General features: G+C 31.7%; 2 protein-coding genes across 2 annotated transcripts; both read right to left on the bottom strand.

Moving 5' to 3' along the window:
* Nucleotides 1-11,134: 11,134 nt before the first annotated feature.
* Nucleotides 11,135-13,551, bottom strand: LOC114176749 (very-long-chain (3R)-3-hydroxyacyl-CoA dehydratase PASTICCINO 2A). The gene is made up of 9 exons (XM_028061888.1): nt 13,254-13,551; nt 13,057-13,168; nt 12,885-12,903; nt 12,692-12,780; nt 12,529-12,582; nt 12,067-12,137; nt 11,893-11,974; nt 11,587-11,683; nt 11,135-11,484 (listed from the first exon to the last, which is right to left on the bottom strand). The coding sequence occupies exons 1-9, from the start codon at nt 13,322-13,324 to the stop codon at nt 11,414-11,416; spliced, it is 666 nt and encodes a 221-aa protein (XP_027917689.1). The 5' UTR covers nt 13,325-13,551; the 3' UTR covers nt 11,135-11,413.
* An 815-nt stretch (nt 13,552-14,366) lies between these two features.
* LOC114176766 (uncharacterized protein At4g38062) lies at nt 14,367-18,042 on the bottom strand. The gene is made up of 2 exons (XM_028061917.1): nt 17,875-18,042; nt 14,367-17,191 (listed from the first exon to the last, which is right to left on the bottom strand). The coding sequence occupies exon 2, from the start codon at nt 17,152-17,154 to the stop codon at nt 14,539-14,541; it is 2,616 nt and encodes an 871-aa protein (XP_027917718.1). The 5' UTR covers nt 17,155-17,191; nt 17,875-18,042; the 3' UTR covers nt 14,367-14,538.
* Nucleotides 18,043-19,437: the final 1,395 nt, after the last annotated feature.

Raw genomic sequence — 19,437 nt, 5'->3', positions numbered from 1 at the left:
TTTTACATGTGTTATCAGAGCCAAGTTGTAGGATTTATGATTCTCCTTTTATGATGTTTGTTTCCAAATTTGTATGAATCCTAATTAAAGTTTGAAGGATTATTGAATATGAATGAACAATACATGCATCAATTCAATCTACGTGTGTGTGAAATCTGAATTTGAATCAATGAATGAACAGTACAATGCATGCGTGATTGCATTTGGCATTGAATGAAAATTAAAAGAAAAAAAAAACGATGTGCATATGGATTTGGAATAATTGCAAAGTGAATGGCATGGAATGAAAGTTGAATGAACGTGTGCTGTGAGTGAACGTGTGAAAAATTGGAAGTTTTCCAATTTCATATTGTGTGAACGTGCACCATGTGAAGTTACATTCCGCTACTGTTAATTTATTTATTAAAATTAAAGTGTAATGCTTTTATTAGTTGATGTCACTAATAAAATTAATATTAATTATTTTATTATATAAATAATTAATAATTTTATTTTAATTTGCAATAATATTTATGTTTGTTATTGTTACATTAAAATTAATGAGGATGCTATATAAAGTCTATAGCAATTAAATGTGTATTTATTTATTTGAAATTAACTATGATAAATTTTGTTAGTCACCAAAGTGGCCAAAATTTTAAAGTTTATATGATTTCAAATTATTAATGTTTTTTATTTTAATTACCCATAGTATGGATGCTAAATTATGAATAATTAAATTTATGGGTTAATTAAAATTCATTAATTATAAGACATTTAAGGATCGCCCAAAGGTTGATTAATTGTTCTCATAATTAATGAACATGATTGTAGATAATTTTGTATGCGTCACTAGTTTTATTTATATACCCAAAGGTAGTAGGTGATTCTAGTTGATGCATATTTTAATTATCAATAATGTTATAATGTGATTAGCATCATTATGTTTATGTTTGTGTATTAGTGGATCTCCCAAAGGAGAACATTAGTATGCATAGAATGATTGTTTATATCTGAATCTGTTTTTACGTTTAGTTTTATGACTCAAAGCATTAATGTTAGGCATGTGTTAATTGCAGTCTCTGTTCCGGTATCTTTACACGCGCATGCTTCGTCTGTTCCAGTCTTTAATGGGTTGAATTTCCCTGACTGGAGTGAGCAAGTCCAATTTCACTTAGGTGTGTTGGATCTTGATCTAGCTCTTCTAGTTGAAAAGCCAGCTGCTATCACGGATGCTAGTAGCAATAAAGAGAAAGCCCATTACAAAGCTTGGGCAAGATCAAACAGACTTAACTTAATGTTTATGAGAATGAGCATAGCAAACAATATAAAGTCAGCTCTTCCCAAAACTGATGACGCAAAAGAATTTATGAAATTTGTGGAAGAGCGCTCCCAAACTGCTGATAAGTCTCTCGCTGGGACACTGATGAGTACGTTGACCACTATGAAGTTTGACGGTTCGCGTACCATGCATGAGCATGTGATCGAGATGACAAATATCGCAGCAAGACTTAAGACTTTAGGAATGGCAGAGTGGATGAAGGTTTTCTCGTGCAGTTCATTCTGAACTCATTACCGTCTGAGCATGGTCCGCTCCAAATGAACTACAACACCATAAAAGACAAGTGGAATGTGCATGAATTGCATAGTATGCTAGTTCAGGAGGAGACCCGACTGAAGAACTTAGGAAGCCACTCTATTCAATATGTGAAGAATCAAGGAGCTGTTGGAAAGAAAGTTGCTAAGAAACATGGAAAGGGTAAAGGACCACTAAAGATTGACGAGTCCTCAACCAAAATCTAGAAGAAAAATGACAAATGTCATTTCTGCGGGAAGTCTGGACATTTCCAGAAGAATTGCATAAAGCGTAAGGCTTGGTTCGAAAAGAAAGGTGAGCATAATGCTTACGTATGTTTTGAATCAAACTTAACTGAAGTTCCCCATAATACGTGGTGGATTGATTTTGGATGTACGACTCATGTTTCTAATGTGATGCAGGGATTTCTTACAACCCGAACCATAAACCCAAATGAGAAGTTTGTCTTCATGGGCAATAAAGAGAAAGTTCTAGTGGAAGCGGTCGGGACTTATCGTCTAATCATCGACACTAGATATCACTAGGAATTTAATTTCTTTGTCTAAACTTGATATTGCTGGATACTCTTTTAAGTTTGGGAATGGTTGTTTCAGTTTGTTTAAGCGTACTTTATTGATTGGATCTGGTACACTTTATGATGGTTTATATAAATTGAATTTAGATAATTTATATGCTGAAACTCTTATGACTTTGCATCACAATGTTGGCACTAAACGTAGTTTAGTGGATGAACGATCTGCTTACTTGTGGCATAAATGTTTGGAACATATTTCCAAAGAAAGAATGCAAAGATTAGTAAAGAATGAAATCCTTCTGGATTTAGATTTTACTGATCTGAATGTGTGTGTGGATTGTATTAAAGGCAAACAAACTAAAGAGAAGTACTTCATCACCTTTATTGATGATTTTTTGCGTTATGGACATGTCTATCTACTGCATGAGAAATCTCAGTCAGTAAATGCCTTGGAAGTTTATATAAATGAAGTGGAAAGGCAATTAGACAGAAAGGTGAAAATCGTAAGGTCTGATAGAGGTGGTGAGTATTATGGAAGATATGATAAAAGTGGACAACACCCTGGTTCGTTCGCTAAGTTCCTTGAGAAACGTGGTATTTGTGCTCAATACACAATGCCAGGAACACCACAACAAAATGGTGTATCAGAAAGGCGTAATTGAACCTTAATGGATATGGTTAGGAGTATGTTAAGTAATTCATGTTTACCTGTATCATTGTGGATGTATGCTTTAAAGACTGCCATGTATTTGTTGAACATGGTTCCTAGTAAAGCTGTTCAAAAGACTCCTTTTGAGTTATGGACGAATAGGAAACCCAGTTTGAGACACCTGTATGTTTGGAGTTTTCAGGCAGAAGTAAGAATATACAATCCACAAGAAAAGAAACTGGATGAAAGAACAATCAATGGATTTTTCATTGGTTATCCAGAAAAATCAAAGGGATATATGTTTTACTGTCCTACCCATAGTACAAGAATCGTTGAAACTGGAAATGCTCGGTTCATTAAAAATGGTGAAACCAGTGGGAGTGAAACTTCACGAAATGTGGAGATTAAGGAAGTTAGAGTACAAGTTCCTATAACTAGTACTTATTTATCAAGAGTTGTTGTTCCACATGTTGTAGAAACTCACAACAATCAAGAAGAACAACAAATTAATGATCCCGAGGTTAATAATGAACCGATAGTAGAACAACCACAAAAAATAGTATTAAGAAGATCTCACAAAGATAAAAAGTATGTTATTTCAAATGATTATGTGGTTTATCTACAAGAGTCAGAAAATGACTTAAGCATTGATAATGATCCAATTTCTTTTTCAGAAGCCATTAATGGTGATAATTCTGATAATTGGTTAGATGCCATGAAAGATGAGCTTAAATCAATGGCACATAATGACGTATGAGACCTTGTGGAATTGCCAGAAGGATGCAAGAGAGTTGGGTGTAAATGAGTCTTTAAGACTAAGCGTGACTCTCAAGGCAATATTGAACGTTACAAGGTCCGTCTTGTTGCCAAAGGTTTTACTCAGAAGGATGACATTGACTATAAGAAAACATTTTCGCCTGTTTCTAAGAAAGATTCTTTTAGAATTATCATGGCATTAATAGCTCATTATGATCTTGAGTTGCATCAAATGGATGTTAAAACTGCTTTTCTGAATGGGGATTTAGAAGAAGATGTATATATGGACCAACCGGTGGGGTTCGCTGAAGAAGGAAAGAAGCACATGGTGTGTAAACTTAAGAGATCGATATATGGACTTAAACAAGCTTCTCAGCAATGGTATCTTAAGTTCAATGATACTATTGTGTCCTTTGGATTTAAGGAAAACACTGTTGATCGGTGTATATATATATCTGAAGGTCAGTGGGAGTAAGTTTATATTTCTGATTCTGTATGTTGATGATATCTTGCTTGCGACTAATGATCTTGGTCTATTAAGTGAGACTAAGAGGTTTCTCTCTAATAACTTTGAAATGAAAAATATGGGTGAGGCATACTATGTGATAGGAATAGAAATATTTCGTGACAGATCACAAGGATTGTTAGGTTTGTCTCAGAATGCATATATTAATAAAGTTTTATAGAGATTTAGAATGGATAAATGTTCAGCATCTCTTGTTCCAATACAGAAAGGAGACAAGTTTAGTCTCATGCAATGTCCAAAGAATGATTTGGAACGGAAATAGATGGAAAATATCCCTTATGCATCTGTTGTTGGGAGTTTGATGTATGCTCAAACCTGTACGAGGCCAGATATTAGCTTTGCAGTTGGTATGCTTGGTAGATACCAAAGTAATCCAGGTCTGGAGCATTGGAAAGCTGCAAAGAAAGTTTTACGATACCTACAAGGAACAAAGAATCACATGCTTACTTATAGAAAATCTGATCACCTTGAGGTGATAGGTTATACAGATTCAGACTTTGCCAACTGTGTGGATACAAGAAAGTCTACATTTGGTTATATGTATCTTTTAGCCGGAGGAGCGATTTCATGGAAAAGTGCGAAGCAGTCTGTCATTGTTGCATCCACCATGGAAGCTGAATTTGTGGCATGCTTTGAGGCCACAGTTCAGGCTAATTGGTTGTGGAACTTTATTTCAGGACTTGGAGTAGTCGACAGTATTTCCAAGCCACTGAAAATTTATTGTGATAATTTCACAGTAGTCTTCTTTTCTAAAAACGACAAGTATTCTAAAGGTGCTAAACATATGGAGTTGAAATACTTTGTCGTTAAATAAGAAGTTCAGAAACGTAAAGTGTCAATAGAACATATTAGCACAGATCTTATGATTGCTGACCCTTTAACAAAAGGATTATCGCCCAAATTGTATGCTGGTCATGTAAAGAATATGGGCATTATGTCTACTAGTGAATGTTGAATGTTAATGTTTTGAATGTTTATGTGACACTTTGAGCTCCCTAATGTATAAATTTCTGAAATCTGTGTTTTCTTCTTTATGTTTATGCATGCAAATTATGATGAAGAAAACAAATTATATTATGTTATTGCTTTGTAAAATGACATTATGTTTGAACCCATTATGGACTTCTCGTTTTAAGGTCATATTAAGGAGAAATAGATGATATAGTAGTACATGGAAGGGATCATGTCGATCAAATGATGTGTGACCGCCATGACTCTTATTATTTATGTATCTTTAATTATGAATAATGATGGAACCAATTTATGCAAGGTCTTTTAATGCACATTACGTTTATGTATTAAATCACATAATGTTATGACATCATATGAGTCAAGTGGGAGAATGTTAGAATTAATTGACGAATTAATTCTATTAGTGACTCATTTGAAATATTATGATGGGCCCAATTGTGATTTAATAAAATATAAAGACTTATTGATTATTATTATGAGAAGTGATAATAAAATAAAATAAAGATAAAATAAAAACCAACTTGATGGACGTTGGTTTATAAAAGGAATAGGGGTTCTGTCTCTGGCCATAAGGTTATTCTCACAGTAACCCATCAAGAACGTGTGAGAAGAGAAAGAAAGGCAAAGAGATAGATTGGGAAACAGTGGTTGAAGAGCACACAAGATTACAAATTTGAAGAACGCATATTCACAGGATCTCTCATGGATCAAGGTTAGTGCTCTATTATGTTTTATCGGGTGAGAATCATAACTCTTAAAGATCCTTAATTAATTTTACAATAATAACACACACTTTTGTTAAAGAGAACTCACAAAATATCATAATTGAACTACTTGTATACAAAATTAGAGGAATCATTAAATGTATATCAATCAATGGTGTAATTTGATGCCCTAGCGTTCTCTAGAAGACTTGTACTAACATGTTCTAACATAAACTAGCACTCAATTCGTCATAAATCTTAGATAAAAATTAAACCTCAGTTTCTTACATTGAATTATTACTAACCTGTGCTTAAAAAGCCTTTATACAATAATCTCTTTTAGTCGTCATCTAAAATATTATATGCATGATTAGATCCACACTGAAATATAAGATATTTCTTTTTTTCTAAATGAATTTTTTGTTTAATACTTTGACCATTGGTGTCATAATAGTATCCCATGTATTCTCACATATAAAGGGCAACACACTCGTAAAGGGACACATGAAGAGCAACATATCTTATAAATATTCCTTGTAATTTACAACACAAGCTATACCATATTAATGCATTCACTTTATCATCATCAATAAACATATCAGGCATTCATCTCAACACAACAATCACATATATAAATATATAACATCATATGTTCATCATCAACATCATCATCACCATTGTATAGATATCATTTGAGTGACCTTACTTCTTGAAACTAAGTAAGATTTTTTTGCTTTAGCAATATTATGTTGCTTAAGCAATAGTTCCAAAAAGAATAGTTGGTTTTATCTCTCATTTGCTCAAAAGTTCATTCAATGCTTGAGTGTCATCCCAATTTTTAAGTGACAATATTTATTGTATCACCAAAAAAGCTTTAAAATCACCAATCTCATTTTTTTGTCAATTCCTAAGTGACCATATTGTCATTTGAGAATTGATACATAGTTGCGTTGTCACGCAAGTTCTAGAATTTCATGCTGCATCATCACTTCAATGCTTCATACCCTCTTTATATGATTTTTCATTAGTTTGTGTTTGTAACCAAATGCATTTTGGCAAGACATCACAATATAGTTTAGGTAAATTGTTCATCATTCCCTTTAGTGACATTTACTTCTTTTTCCTTCTTATAAATTTCTAATCAACAATTCTAAAGCCATCCAACATTGAAGTATGAGTTTGAGGACTTCTTATTATCATGCATTGAACTAAAAGTTGTACAATTTGTGTTAAGTGTGGCCACAACTTTGTTAGGATTAAGAGGTTTATTAACCATGCCATTTTTTTTGTTACATTTGTTATTAGTGTTATCTTGAAAGGTTCCTTTACTCGTGTTTGGATGAATGAGTTTGAAAAAAAAGAGAATGGAACATTAACTTTTAGTATAATTAAATTTTTCCTATATAAAATATAGAAAAACTAAAGGATATAATAGAAAATGTTGTATAAATTTTTTGTCATTTTAGTAAAGTCAAAAGCAATTTACTAGAATAATACACAATAATTAGTTGTTAGATTAATAGAGGCTAATTATATTAAATATTGTTGTTAAACAACCCAAACACATTCATAAATGATAATTTGATAAAAATGACACCACAAATGTTAAGGATAAAAGATAAATAAAAAATAACAAAAAGTCATACATGGAAAAAGGTACATGCTTTGACTAAAGTGTTAATAAACTTCAATTTATGTTCGTGACAAAATTAGCTATACTTAAACATTAGAACACAAAGTTTCTCTCTTAGTAAACTCTAACTTAACTCTCATAGTTTTCTATTTCTACAATTGAACTTATAGCTTTTAGTTAACGTTAATTGTCATTGTATGTTCATTTATATAACAACATATATATAGTAACTAACTTGTGTGAAACATGGAAAAACTTACAGAGAATAGAAGTGAATAGTATTTATTGTTACTGAGTTGAATCATCATTTGAGAAACTTTTCTAAATAGTTTCAATAAAAAGATAAGAGATTGGACATTCTACTAAGACTACCTACTATATGTGTTGGAATATGCATATCGTATATTGGATAGTTTGATGAAGTTAAATAGTTTAAGAACTAATATTTTATTGAACCAATCTTGGCTTAACACAAATATTTTAAGTGAGGCTCCCCACCTACTACTGAGTCCATCACAAACTTAATTATCAATCAATTAATCAAATCCATTCAATGAAATAATTTGTTGCATAATAAAACGTTTTTAATCATATCAAATATCGAGACCTTCATCATCTTGACAAACCCTTAAACAATCTTCTTTCTTAAAATATGTAGCTTGATGTTAATGTATTTCATTATTTCATTATAGACTGATTATTGGATAACAATGTAGCCCTCTTGTTGTCATTGTAAACATTAACAACCTAGTCTTGCATCTTCAATTATCTAGCTACAATTGTAAGCATAAGGCTTCCTTGAATGCATTTATCACGGAAGTATACTTTAATTTAGTGGTCGAAAAAGTTAACACCTTTTGTAGATTGACCTTTTATTCGATCCCAATGTCATACATAGTAAATTATTATTTTTTAGTGAAAATTAAAATTAGTTTATTTTTCAAACTTTTGCTCAATTTAGTTCTCAACTTTAGAAATGCGTTAATTTAATTTTTATAAAATAATTTTGTTAAATTTATTTGACGTTTCAAACAAGTTTTTCAAGTAACATTGAAACAAAAATGTATCAAGCGGTGTAAACAACTAAAATGTTATCATGAAACATATTTAAAACGTCAAATAAACTTAACAAAATTTGGTTAAAATGACTAAACCTAAATATTTCTAAAGTTAGAGAATTAAATTAAACAAAATTTTTAAAAATTGACTTATTTAAATTTTCACTTCAAATTATGAAAAAAAAAATTTAACCCCGATATAGTCATACTTCACAGTCGTGTAGTTATCAAATATTAATGCAGGCCAAATAAATAAATGCATGGCAACCAACAGCTACATCCCACTAACTTCCGCACAATACCTCATAAAATCCATTAAGGATGTATATAGACTACCTACCCATTTCACAATTTATGAATTATTTAAATTCATTGATTAATTTTTTTATTTTTATTTTTATTTTTAAATACTTTATTTAAATAACTCAATTTAAATTCAATATATTTTTTAACAAAGTATTTCAATTGGTACTAAGTTTTAAAAAATATTTTAATAGTAAAAACCTTTGATAATTCAAAAATTATTATTTTTGTGATATTTTTTTAGTTAATGATGGTCAAAATAATGTTTTGATCATAGTCCATAAGATTTGTTTACTTTACGACAAAGTTCTTCTTAATTAAATCATAGTTATTTTAGTTGATATTGGTCAAAGTTATTTGTTTACTAATATCAGCTAAAGAAAACCCATGAATTAGCATTGACTAAAAGAATTTGAGTCAACAATAAATAAAAAATTTCCCATTTGACATTTGAAAAAATAAATTCTAATGTTGAGACCTCAACCAGCATCAGTAAAAAAAATATGTTTAGTCAATAATACTCCAATCTTGATGAAGTCGATCACATCTGTACCCCAACTTCTTAGTATTATTTGTCACGAGACAAGTTAATGTATCATTCACATATAAGTTACTTTTATCGTATTCTAAAATTAGTTTATCTATAAATTAGATTATTTAAAAAAAACAGTGAATACATAACTAATACATTCATTTCATTTCGCGCAAAATCTTTGATTAGTATTAGTTCAATTCGTAATTTGTACTTATATTTATGTTTTTGATATTCTTTTAATTTAATTGAGTTTCTTATATTTTAAAACTTACTTAATTTAATATCCTTTTAAGAAAAAAACTCGATGTAATCTCTTTAGTTGAATTGACAGTTGTTTGGAATCGTCACTTATGTCTTCCACGGATCAAAATATGAATCTTTTGTATATAAAAATTTGGACAATTTAATATTTGAAAATGTGTCACATGTTAAAATTAGAAGAGTTCTAAAATAAAAAATATCAAAATTTTGACATGTGACAAATCTAGATTTTAATATGGAACACTTTTTAAATGGTGTTAACATCAATATAACATAAGTGATCATATTAAATGATTTTACAAATATAAAAATCAAAAGGAATCATAGATTATATGAAATAAATTACTAATTAACTTTTTTTCTTATATTTTGTTTTCTATCGGTAAAATTTATTTGAAACCATCAATTTTGATGAGTCCCACTCTCCTGATTTAAAAGTGAGATCCACCTATATTAATAATATTCTAATAAAGCTCACCCCATCACAAAGAGTGTAATAAAGAAAGTGTAAAAGAAAAGTGTTCATAGCATTCTTCTTCCTACTTCCTTTAGTTAAGTCCAGGCTCGATATAATTTTAAGATATCGTACTTGTTCTTTAAATGAGTTACGAGTTTGAGTTTAGGCCTGTAGCTATGTGACATTGCTTCGCATCATATCAGCAGGAACATGGAATTTAGTCCAACAACCGTGTAAAAGTATCATGCATCTAAAAGTCTAACCCTAACTTTCATGATCCATCATTATATAGTGGTGGAGAGCATATCACCCAAAATTTAAAGACTCCTCTTAGAGTAAGAAAGCCTCAAAAGTGCACAAGTGTGTTCCCTCTTGAATTAAAGAGGATTATATTCAGAACTTTAATTTAAATCAACTCTAAATGTGCTAGAACAGTTACCATCCCATATTCCAAATCACTCATTCTATATCATCATCTCATGAAATTCTCACATCTTTAGTGTTTATAAATCTCTATGCTCTCAAAGTTGTATGAAGGTTACAAGGTAAAGTATGATTGTTATAAATTCAAGGTGAGTTGGAAAATGAGTAAGATAAACGATATATAAGAGGAAAAGAGATTTGTAAATTTATTGTTTTAAGAATTTGTGTTAGTAGTAATGCCTTGATTTTTAATTTGAGTTTGTAACTTATAGATGTCTCTTCTAAAAAAACTTCGTAATAATATGAGAGTCGATGATTCATCTTGGTGACGATTCAGATAAATAGAGTATAACGTAAGTGAAGAATCACAATGGTATCAGAGTCGATAGTTCATCTTAGTAGTAACTTGGATGAGTATGATATAAAGTAGATGAAGAATCTTAAAATTTAAGAGTTCTTTATATAGAAAGTCTTCTATTTCAGGAGAGTGTGTCTTGCTATAAAATGACGGTACAAAGGAATGATCATCACTAAGATACAATGTTTGAGAGGAAGGTGCTCCAATGTGGAGATACTCACACTCACACTCGAGAGAGATTGTTAGAAATTTAAGATGTATTGAAAATTTCACATCGGATCAAAATTTGTAAGATAAACAATATGTAAAATAACCTATAAACTAATTACCTTAAAATTTAAGGTTAAAAGTGACGTCGTGATCTCTCATATGGACTTATTCACAATTCATTGAGGTCAAATCTCCATGATGTCTCCCCTAAAGAAAAACCTCACTGATTTATTATTTGATGTTAAACATCTATAGCATATGATTGAGAAACAGACAACTATAGGAAGCTACACTGCACCATGTTACCGAAAAGCAAATACATTAGTTTATCTATCTCTGGCATGCTGCCTTTCAATGATACACATTAACAAGAAAATCAATTGTTTCCGAGGTGCCTCTGTATGTGGATTCAAACCAAGACATGACCTATGTATGTCCTAAGTTTGACCCCAAATCAATGTAAACTACATATATTGCATTACTCTCTCTTGGATTTGGAGAGAGCTCTCTTTCTCTGTGCAAGCATGTATGTATACAAGTGAGGAGTACCTGCATATAATGATACCAAATCGATCACTTAAAATACAGTCAGCGAAATAAATATTACCCTAAGGTTATATCAATAACAGTGCAAAGATGTTCTGTTCATGCCTGGAACGTAGATTCCCAGTGCAGCAATGGCAGCATAAAAGTAATCAAATGACGAGTTCCATTTGTTTGGCATCCTTATGCAATACTTCTCAGAAGCCTGAAAATACTTGTCAGATTAACTCAACTCCAACTTACTGAGAAACTATCAAATATTTTCACCATATTGTATCATAAGTAATAGACTATTCTCCTCCATTTCCATTTTATCATTCTAGTAATGCTACGAAATTACACAAGACAACACACATGTTGCAGCTTTAGATCTAATGATTCTAAAGTGTACATTTGGCAACCAAATTAATTTACCTTGATGAACGGTAGTGCGATGTATATTAGGCCAATTTCACTGCTTATGCCTGTTGGATACAAAACTATGAAGCTGCTGTATCTGCAAAGAAACAATTTGTAATTGATGTAAGAAAAAATTGATTTGCCAATTGCTATACTCCATGAACAAGGCTTAGCAATCAAACTTCGTACCTAAGCCACAAAAGCCATGATGGAGTAAATCCAAAAGTCTCTTTGAATCCAAAGAAAGAATACCGAATGATCTACAATTGCAACAACAAAGAAGATAAATATTTATCTTCATTAATACTTCTCTTACCTTTGTAATCAATGAATTCACTACAGAAACAAACAGAGGAATCCAATTACAGAAGAAAATAGGTCACCGAGCCAAAAAAATTGCTGTCACCCCAATCAACGCTTCAAATTTCATACTATTAGGTTCTTCTAAGTTTTAGACATCAAATTTGAACATTAGCATAACAGAGGTGGCATTTATTTGAAGTAAGTAATGTCATCTTCATGCAGGAAGTGCTCTATAACTTATAACCATTCTGCAGAAGTTTGTTATGGCTAGCTAACATCAAACAAAAAGAACAAAAAGCCAAACAAATAATTTGAACATCACATGAAAGAGCAATCACAAACACTTACCTCTGCGATGGACCAGCTGATTAGTAGGGAGGTAACAAGCACATGAGACTGAGTCTGGTGATAAAAGATGGGGCAACTTTTCAGTAGAAGAATATGATTGAATACTGAACAAACAAATTAAATGCGTTCAACAAAAAATAAAATAATCCAATTTTTTCTTCACCTCAGGAAAACTCCATAAAATGCCCCAAGTCAAGAACAGCCTTGAACTTATCTGTGGCAACGTCGCTGTTATTGGAGATCTCACCAGTCCTTCACAAAAGAAAATAACACAGAATTTCATAAACAAACCAACTCTAACTTCAATTTTCATTTTCGTTAAGCATAACCCCACACATTGAGAACAGATTACTCACCTACTAAACCATGAAGAATCTAGCTCACCATTCAGTAGAAAGCCCACCAAACAAAAAGTTAGAAAAAACTCGAGATAGATAATTCCAACAAGAAACTTGAACAAATTGCTTGAAAAAATCAAAAGGGGGTGTCCGTAGTTCCGAAAAATCAAAAACCTTTAGGAACAATTACCTCTAGCACAGCAGCTGTTTGAGAAAAAAGCAGAGGCTTTTCTGCTGCATCGTAAACATGCTCATGACCCGATTCGTTCAACGTTTTGAGAACAAAATACAGAACTTGACACCTGAACAAATTATTAGAGATATTTGAGAAAGGGCAAGAGATGAATGAATCATGACGTTATAAAGAGAAAGGGTGAGTAAGTGTACCATCCAAACAAAACGGTCCAATTGTAAAGGGAGAGATAGAGGCGCCTTAGAAGTGAGAAAAACCCAGCCATGAAGAGAGATCTAGGACTAGACGAAGAAACAAGAGTGCAAAATTCAGAGATCGAAAAGGAATATTTTAAGGATGTGTTAGTTAATTACTGAGTAGGAGATTTAACGTGGGATGAGGTGTCTGGTAACAGATTTTAAGATGGTTTGGTTGAGAAGCTCAACTCCTCAACTACTTTTGTATCGTAATAACATGCCAGTGGGACTGAGAACAGTTATCTGTTGGAAGATCCAAGTACAAAATATGAATGTATCTGTAATTCGAATCATATACTGTGATTTATCGTAATTAGAATATACAAAAATTGAACACATAAATATTGTTTTGGGTATATTTTAAATATCTTAACCAAACTTGATTAACAGTGTTATTCTTTTATTTACATTAATAGTATTTATAATTTATAATTTATAAGTAATTTATTACTGTAAGACTAAAGTTTATTGCTATCATAATAACAAGTTTCGACATAAAGAAATACAAGAATTTCAAGAAATATTAAAGATTAGTTCAAGTGTTTTAACTGAAACACAGTACTTATAAAATAATGCTAATAAATTTATAATAATGTAAATGAGATAATATAAAAGTCGTTGGTGAGACCATTCAACATATTTTGAACCAAAATAATAAAATGTAATTACAATATCATCTTGAGTACTCAACATATCAAAACAATTTAAGAAAAACTTAATTAAAAATATTTAAATCGATCAAAAACTTAAAATTTAATTAAATTTAAATTTTTATGAACCGTGATATATGACATCGTTTTCATATACGGAAAAACTTTCTCCAATGCCTTTAAAATAAATAAAATGAGAAGAACGAAGTAATTCATGTATAAGAATCATCATCCTAGTTAACTTTTTGAATATACAAGTAGTCAATCATAATTCTAGATTTCCAACTCCATTATACAACAAACCCTTTTCTAATATAAATTGTAACTAATATCTTTAGTATTATTGTATGGAGTTTCTCCCCCTTAGTATCCATTTCTCTTCTTCATTATATAGTTTATTTTAATTTCGAGATGCTTATGTAACGAACATCTGTATTGAGAAAAAAAAAGGGTAAACAAAGAAGGAAATACAAATAAATAAATGCCATATACAATCCAAAGAATGGTCAAGTAACTGCATGATCTTTTTGTCGGAAATACAAGACAAAGAATGATCATGATGACCTTTTTTTGCTGAAAATACAAACACATTCCTATTCTTCTAACAAATTTAGCTCCTTGAATGGTGATCTAGTATCAGAATTGGCTTCAAGTTTCTTCATTCTCGTGGGAGACTGAATAAATATATTCTCCTTTACGTGAAAAGCACCATCTGTTTTCAAATTCATTACTGGACAACCATTCTCAAAAGACTGCACCATGCTTCTCAACATGTCCATTAATAGAGTGTCTTCAGCAGATAACTCATTGATTTTGTCACTGAATCCCTGAATAAAAGCTAACAAGCTTTCCCTTTCTGATGACAGTCCCGTAGCATTTTCAAGCAATTTTCCATTCTCCATCTTGAGTTTCTGAAGCAAAGAATCTGAATTTCTTAGCTTAGTCACCATTTCATCATTCAACTCCATTACTTTGGCTTGTTTAGCACTCAATTGCTCCACTTGCTGCATAAGTTCATCCATTCTCTTGTCTTTTCCTTTCATAAGCAGGACAAGATTATTTTTCTCATCCTCAAAGGTTCTTTCTATTGTGCCTTTCTCAATCACAGTTTTTTCAAATTCTTTCTGGAGCTCTTCTAGAATCTTGTCCTTTTCCGCTATCATCTGGAGATATCTGACATTATCAGATTCAAAGGACCCTGCTGATTCCTCCCTCGCTCTTAGTTCATGTTCCAATAGCTCAACTTGTTGTTGCAGATAATTTAGGCTCCTCTCTTTCTCTTCTAACATATAAACCAAGTTGTCTTTCTCTTGCTTGAGGCTTTCGCCAAAGTCTACTTGTACAAGAAGTGAAGTTTCCAGTTCTCTACGCACCACATGATTTTCTTCTAGTTCATTCTTCAAGCGCTCAACAATTGGCTTCCATATTTGCAATTCAAATTCCACTTCATTTCTTTCACATATTGTCTCATCCAATTCAATGATTACACTGTCTAAAGCATCATGAACCTCTTTAAGCTGTTCTTTAAAGTTACATTCCATATGCAAAACCTTCTCTTTGAGAATCAGCTGACTCGTGGTTGATTCCTCCAGCTCATTTTGCAGTTCATTTTGCAAGACCTTGTGCCTATCCAGTTCAGTTTGCAGTTCATTTTGCAAAACCTTGTGCCTATCCAGTTCAGTTTGCAGTAGTTCATTGTTGAATCCATTACACTCACCCTCTCTAAAACATGCTGCTATCTCACGTTCTTCATTTAGGCTTTTCTGGGCACTCATCAAAGCAGCATCTTTCATCTCCAACTGTTTCATCAGTTGAAAAATCTCCTCTTCTCTCGCTTCGTTGATGAGGTCCATCTCATCCTTACCACTAACATGCTTCAAATGAGCCTCAGAAATTCCCTGTTTCAACACTAACAGCATCACAGACATCTCCTCATTCAACAACTTCATCTCAATGGATAAAGAATGAGACCTTTCTAGTTCCATCTGGAGGCCTTCAACTGCTTCAATTTTCGTTTCCAACTCAGATTGACACCTATTCAGGTCTTCTGTCAACTGTTTTAGCATCAAGTTCCACTCAGCTTCTTTAGCCTTTAAATTAGAGGAACACTCTCTATGAGTGTGTTCCAAACTTCTGAGCCTGGACCGTAACTTTGACTGCGAATATGAAGCTCCTGCCTCTTGAATTTGAGCTTCCTGGAGTTCTTTGAGGGACATCCGCAGCTCTTGATTTTCTTGCTCTAGCTTATCAATTCTGTATTTTGACTCTTTATTATATGCCTCTTTTGTTTTTAGCAAATATCTCAAATCCGCAATATCTTTGTCACGGTCAGTGTTTAAGCAATCTAGTTGTAACCTAGAATCCTGGTACTCATTACTAGCATCGTCAAGCTGCACCTTAAGATTAGAAACTTCAACTTCCAGCCGCTTTTTCTGGCTTTCTACATGAGCAAGAGCTTGGTGGCAAGTGTGTATCTGGTGTTGTAAATCCTCTGATATTCTGGTCTGAGAGTCTAACCTTGTCTGAAGTGAAGAAATCTCATCTATCAATGTACATTGTTCCATCTCCCACTCCTTCTTGCAAGACTTAAACTGCAGTCGAAGTCTATCATGTGCTTCTTCTAGATGCTTAAACTGTTCCTTCTTCCATTTTAATTGATCTTCCACCTTCCTGCTTTCCTCCTCTAATTTCTGGAGCATGTCATCTCTTTCTCTTAGTTCTTTGGATACTCTGTTTTTTTTCTCTGATTCCAAACACTTCTCCTTTGAAACCAAAAGGCAACCTTTCAGTCTTTCAATATCTTGTTTGCACATATAAATCTGTTGTTCCTGGTTCTGTGTCTTCTCATTTGCCTCCTCTAAGGCCAACACCAGCCCTCTTTTTTCTTCTTCCAACTTTTTCAACTTGTCATCACAATCCGCTCGAAGTTTATCATTTGCAGCACTGAGATGTTTGATTATTGTCTCCTTTCTATTCAAATTCCCTTTGAGATCTTCACATTCTAGCTTTGTCTCAGAGATCTCATCTTCCTGTTGAAGCAGCTTTTGGTCCAGCTTCTCAGCTTTGCACTTTGCTTCCTGTATCTGTTTGATCTGTGCATTATGGGATTTCTTCAAGTTCTCAAGCAAATCTGTCTTGGTTCTAAGTTCTGCCTTCAGTTCTTCTATTTCTGCTTTTGCTTCATCGAGCTCTTCGTAAACCTTGTCCATTTCTTTTCACATTTAAGACATTCAAGACAAACCTGGTCTGCAAGCATTGTTCAGATTAAATCAAGTGTTCTTATCCCCACCAAAAACACGAAAAGTAAAGAGGTATTGATTAAAGTAAAAACTCAAACTTGGCATTTCATTTAACTTGTACTTGTTCAAAATTAACTTAAAAAAAAACGTTTTAACAAAAGAATTTGCTGAATGAACTCCAAAATGAACCATTACTAGATAAAGTTTCCTAAAATATTCAGGAGTATTCCTAGGGTAACTATGGATCATGATAAGAATCATATTCGGAACAATATCTAACTTTACGTCTCTAAGAGACACTCCTCTTCGTAAAAGCATATCCCAAACAATCAGAAATTAAAAAAAAAAAAAAGTAACATTATTCAAGCACTTATCTTCGAAGCATTAACTAAGAGACATTACACTACAAATCTTACACAAAGGCTAAATGGTTCACTTTGCCATATGAAAGCAGTAAAATTCCTGAAAATCATTTAACATACAGACTTCAGTACATTACATAAAATCAAACCTCGTATCCCGCTAACGTTAACAAATAATCTGATTTAGTACATTTTTTTAAATGATCAAGTTACTTGCAATCACTGGTTTCGGACAAAGGAGTTCAAAATCATAAAAAAAAATTCTCAGAATTTCCAAGTCTTTTTTGGGACGGTTTCAAGATAAAAGGTAAGAAACCCAGAAACTGACCTGGCTTGATGGAAGAGCAGAAGAAAGTATTGCTTTGGAGTGAAGATGGAGAATGCAAAATGGAGAGAAAGAGAGACGCTGATCAGAAGTGACCGTTATTGTGCACTAACTGCTTTTCATGTGAGATAAAAACGAAACCAGAAAAGGAGATAATGCAATGGGTAGATATTATCGTTGCTTTCGAAATGAGGAAACTAGCCGTTGAAACTGAAAGTTAGTAGATTAAAGTACTGAAAATTTGTTTGGTCATGTTAACTTTGTTTGGGCTAAAACTTGGTTTCTGTAGATGGGCTTTCGACACATTTATTGCGTCAAATGAAGGGGACTGCTATTCACACCCTTTCTACTATTCACAGTTCCTTTTAATTTAATTTTCTTTTATTTGAAATACTCAAGAAATTAGTCTCATTTTGTCCATTTTTATGGTTTTTATGGTAAATGACTTACATACACTAATCTAAATTCTTATATTTAAAATTACGATTTTAGTTTTGTAATGTAATTTTTATTTTACATAAATTAGTTTGCGTATATCTGTAAAAAAAAATGTAGTTTTTAAAAGGAATTAAGATAAGAGACATAAATAAGAATAGGTCAGAGAAAGAAACGGAGGGAGAGTGTCCAATTATAAAAAAATATATATAACTCTAATTAAGTTTAATTGATTATAATTAACCAGTTAATTATGAATTATTATTAAAATAATTAAATGTAAAAAAGTGATTATAATTATTGTAAATAATCAAACTGTTTCTGTTTTCTTAACTTTCATTGAGGACAGTTTATAAACCTTTATGTACATTTTAGTTATAATTGCTAATGAGAAAATTTCCTCTTGTTTTCTCTCAGTAATCTTTTCTTGTGTACATATGTTGTGTTGACATTATGTGTGTGCCTACTATGATGTGCGGTGTCTTGGCCTAACAATAATAAGCCAACCATTAGTTGCTATGAAAATTTGATTATGCATCTAAATAGGTTGTATAATATTATAATCAAAATCAATTACATAAGTAATCATGTAATTTAAATTAATAATTGAATAGTTTTTTTTAAGTAACCTTTGAACTTAATTTTTGTTAATACCAAATAATTATTAATACATAATATCCATGGTAAGGAGTGTACAAAATATTGGTAAAATTATATATATTAGAATTCAGTTCAATAACTAGGTATGGTAGGATTATAACAGTCCAAATAAAAGTTAGACATCACTTTTACCTGAAAATTTTATTAGAAAAAAAAAAATAAAAAGAAAAATAAAAGATTACAGTAGTCACTGGAAATGTTGATTATTAATATTATTTTATAAATAAAATCATATTTTACATATTAATATTTTATAATTTTATAATATTACATCTTTCTATTGATTTAATGAACGCAAGTTGTTTTTTAGATTAAATATATTTTTGGTCTCTTAACTTTTGGCAAAAATTGAAATTAGTTTCTCTTCGAAACTTTAGCCTAATTTATTTCTCAATTTTAGAAATATATGGATTTAGTCATTTTAACCAAATTTTAAGATAATGTTTGAGTTAACGTTGAAGCAAAAATGTG

Source organism: Vigna unguiculata, chromosome 3 (assembly GCF_004118075.2).
Source record: "Vigna unguiculata cultivar IT97K-499-35 chromosome 3, ASM411807v1, whole genome shotgun sequence".
In the NCBI taxonomy this organism is placed as follows: domain Eukaryota; kingdom Viridiplantae; phylum Streptophyta; class Magnoliopsida; order Fabales; family Fabaceae; genus Vigna; species Vigna unguiculata.
This window is presented reverse-complemented; position numbering and strand designations above follow the sequence as displayed.

Coding starts and splice junctions, on each gene's coding strand:
- LOC114176749 (XM_028061888.1), bottom strand. CDS start 13,324: ATGGCTGGGTTTTTCTCACTTCTAAGGCGCCTCTATCTCTCCCTTTAC. Junction 12,138..12,528: donor TCAGCTGGTCCATCGCAGAG/GTAAGTGTTTGT, acceptor TTGCAATTGTAG/ATCATTCGGTATTCTTTCTT. Junction 11,975..12,066: donor TCATGGCTTTTGTGGCTTAG/GTACGAAGTTTG, acceptor GTTTCTTTGCAG/ATACAGCAGCTTCATAGTTT.
- LOC114176766 (XM_028061917.1), bottom strand. CDS start 17,154: ATGGACAAGGTTTACGAAGAGCTCGATGAAGCAAAAGCAGAAATAGAA.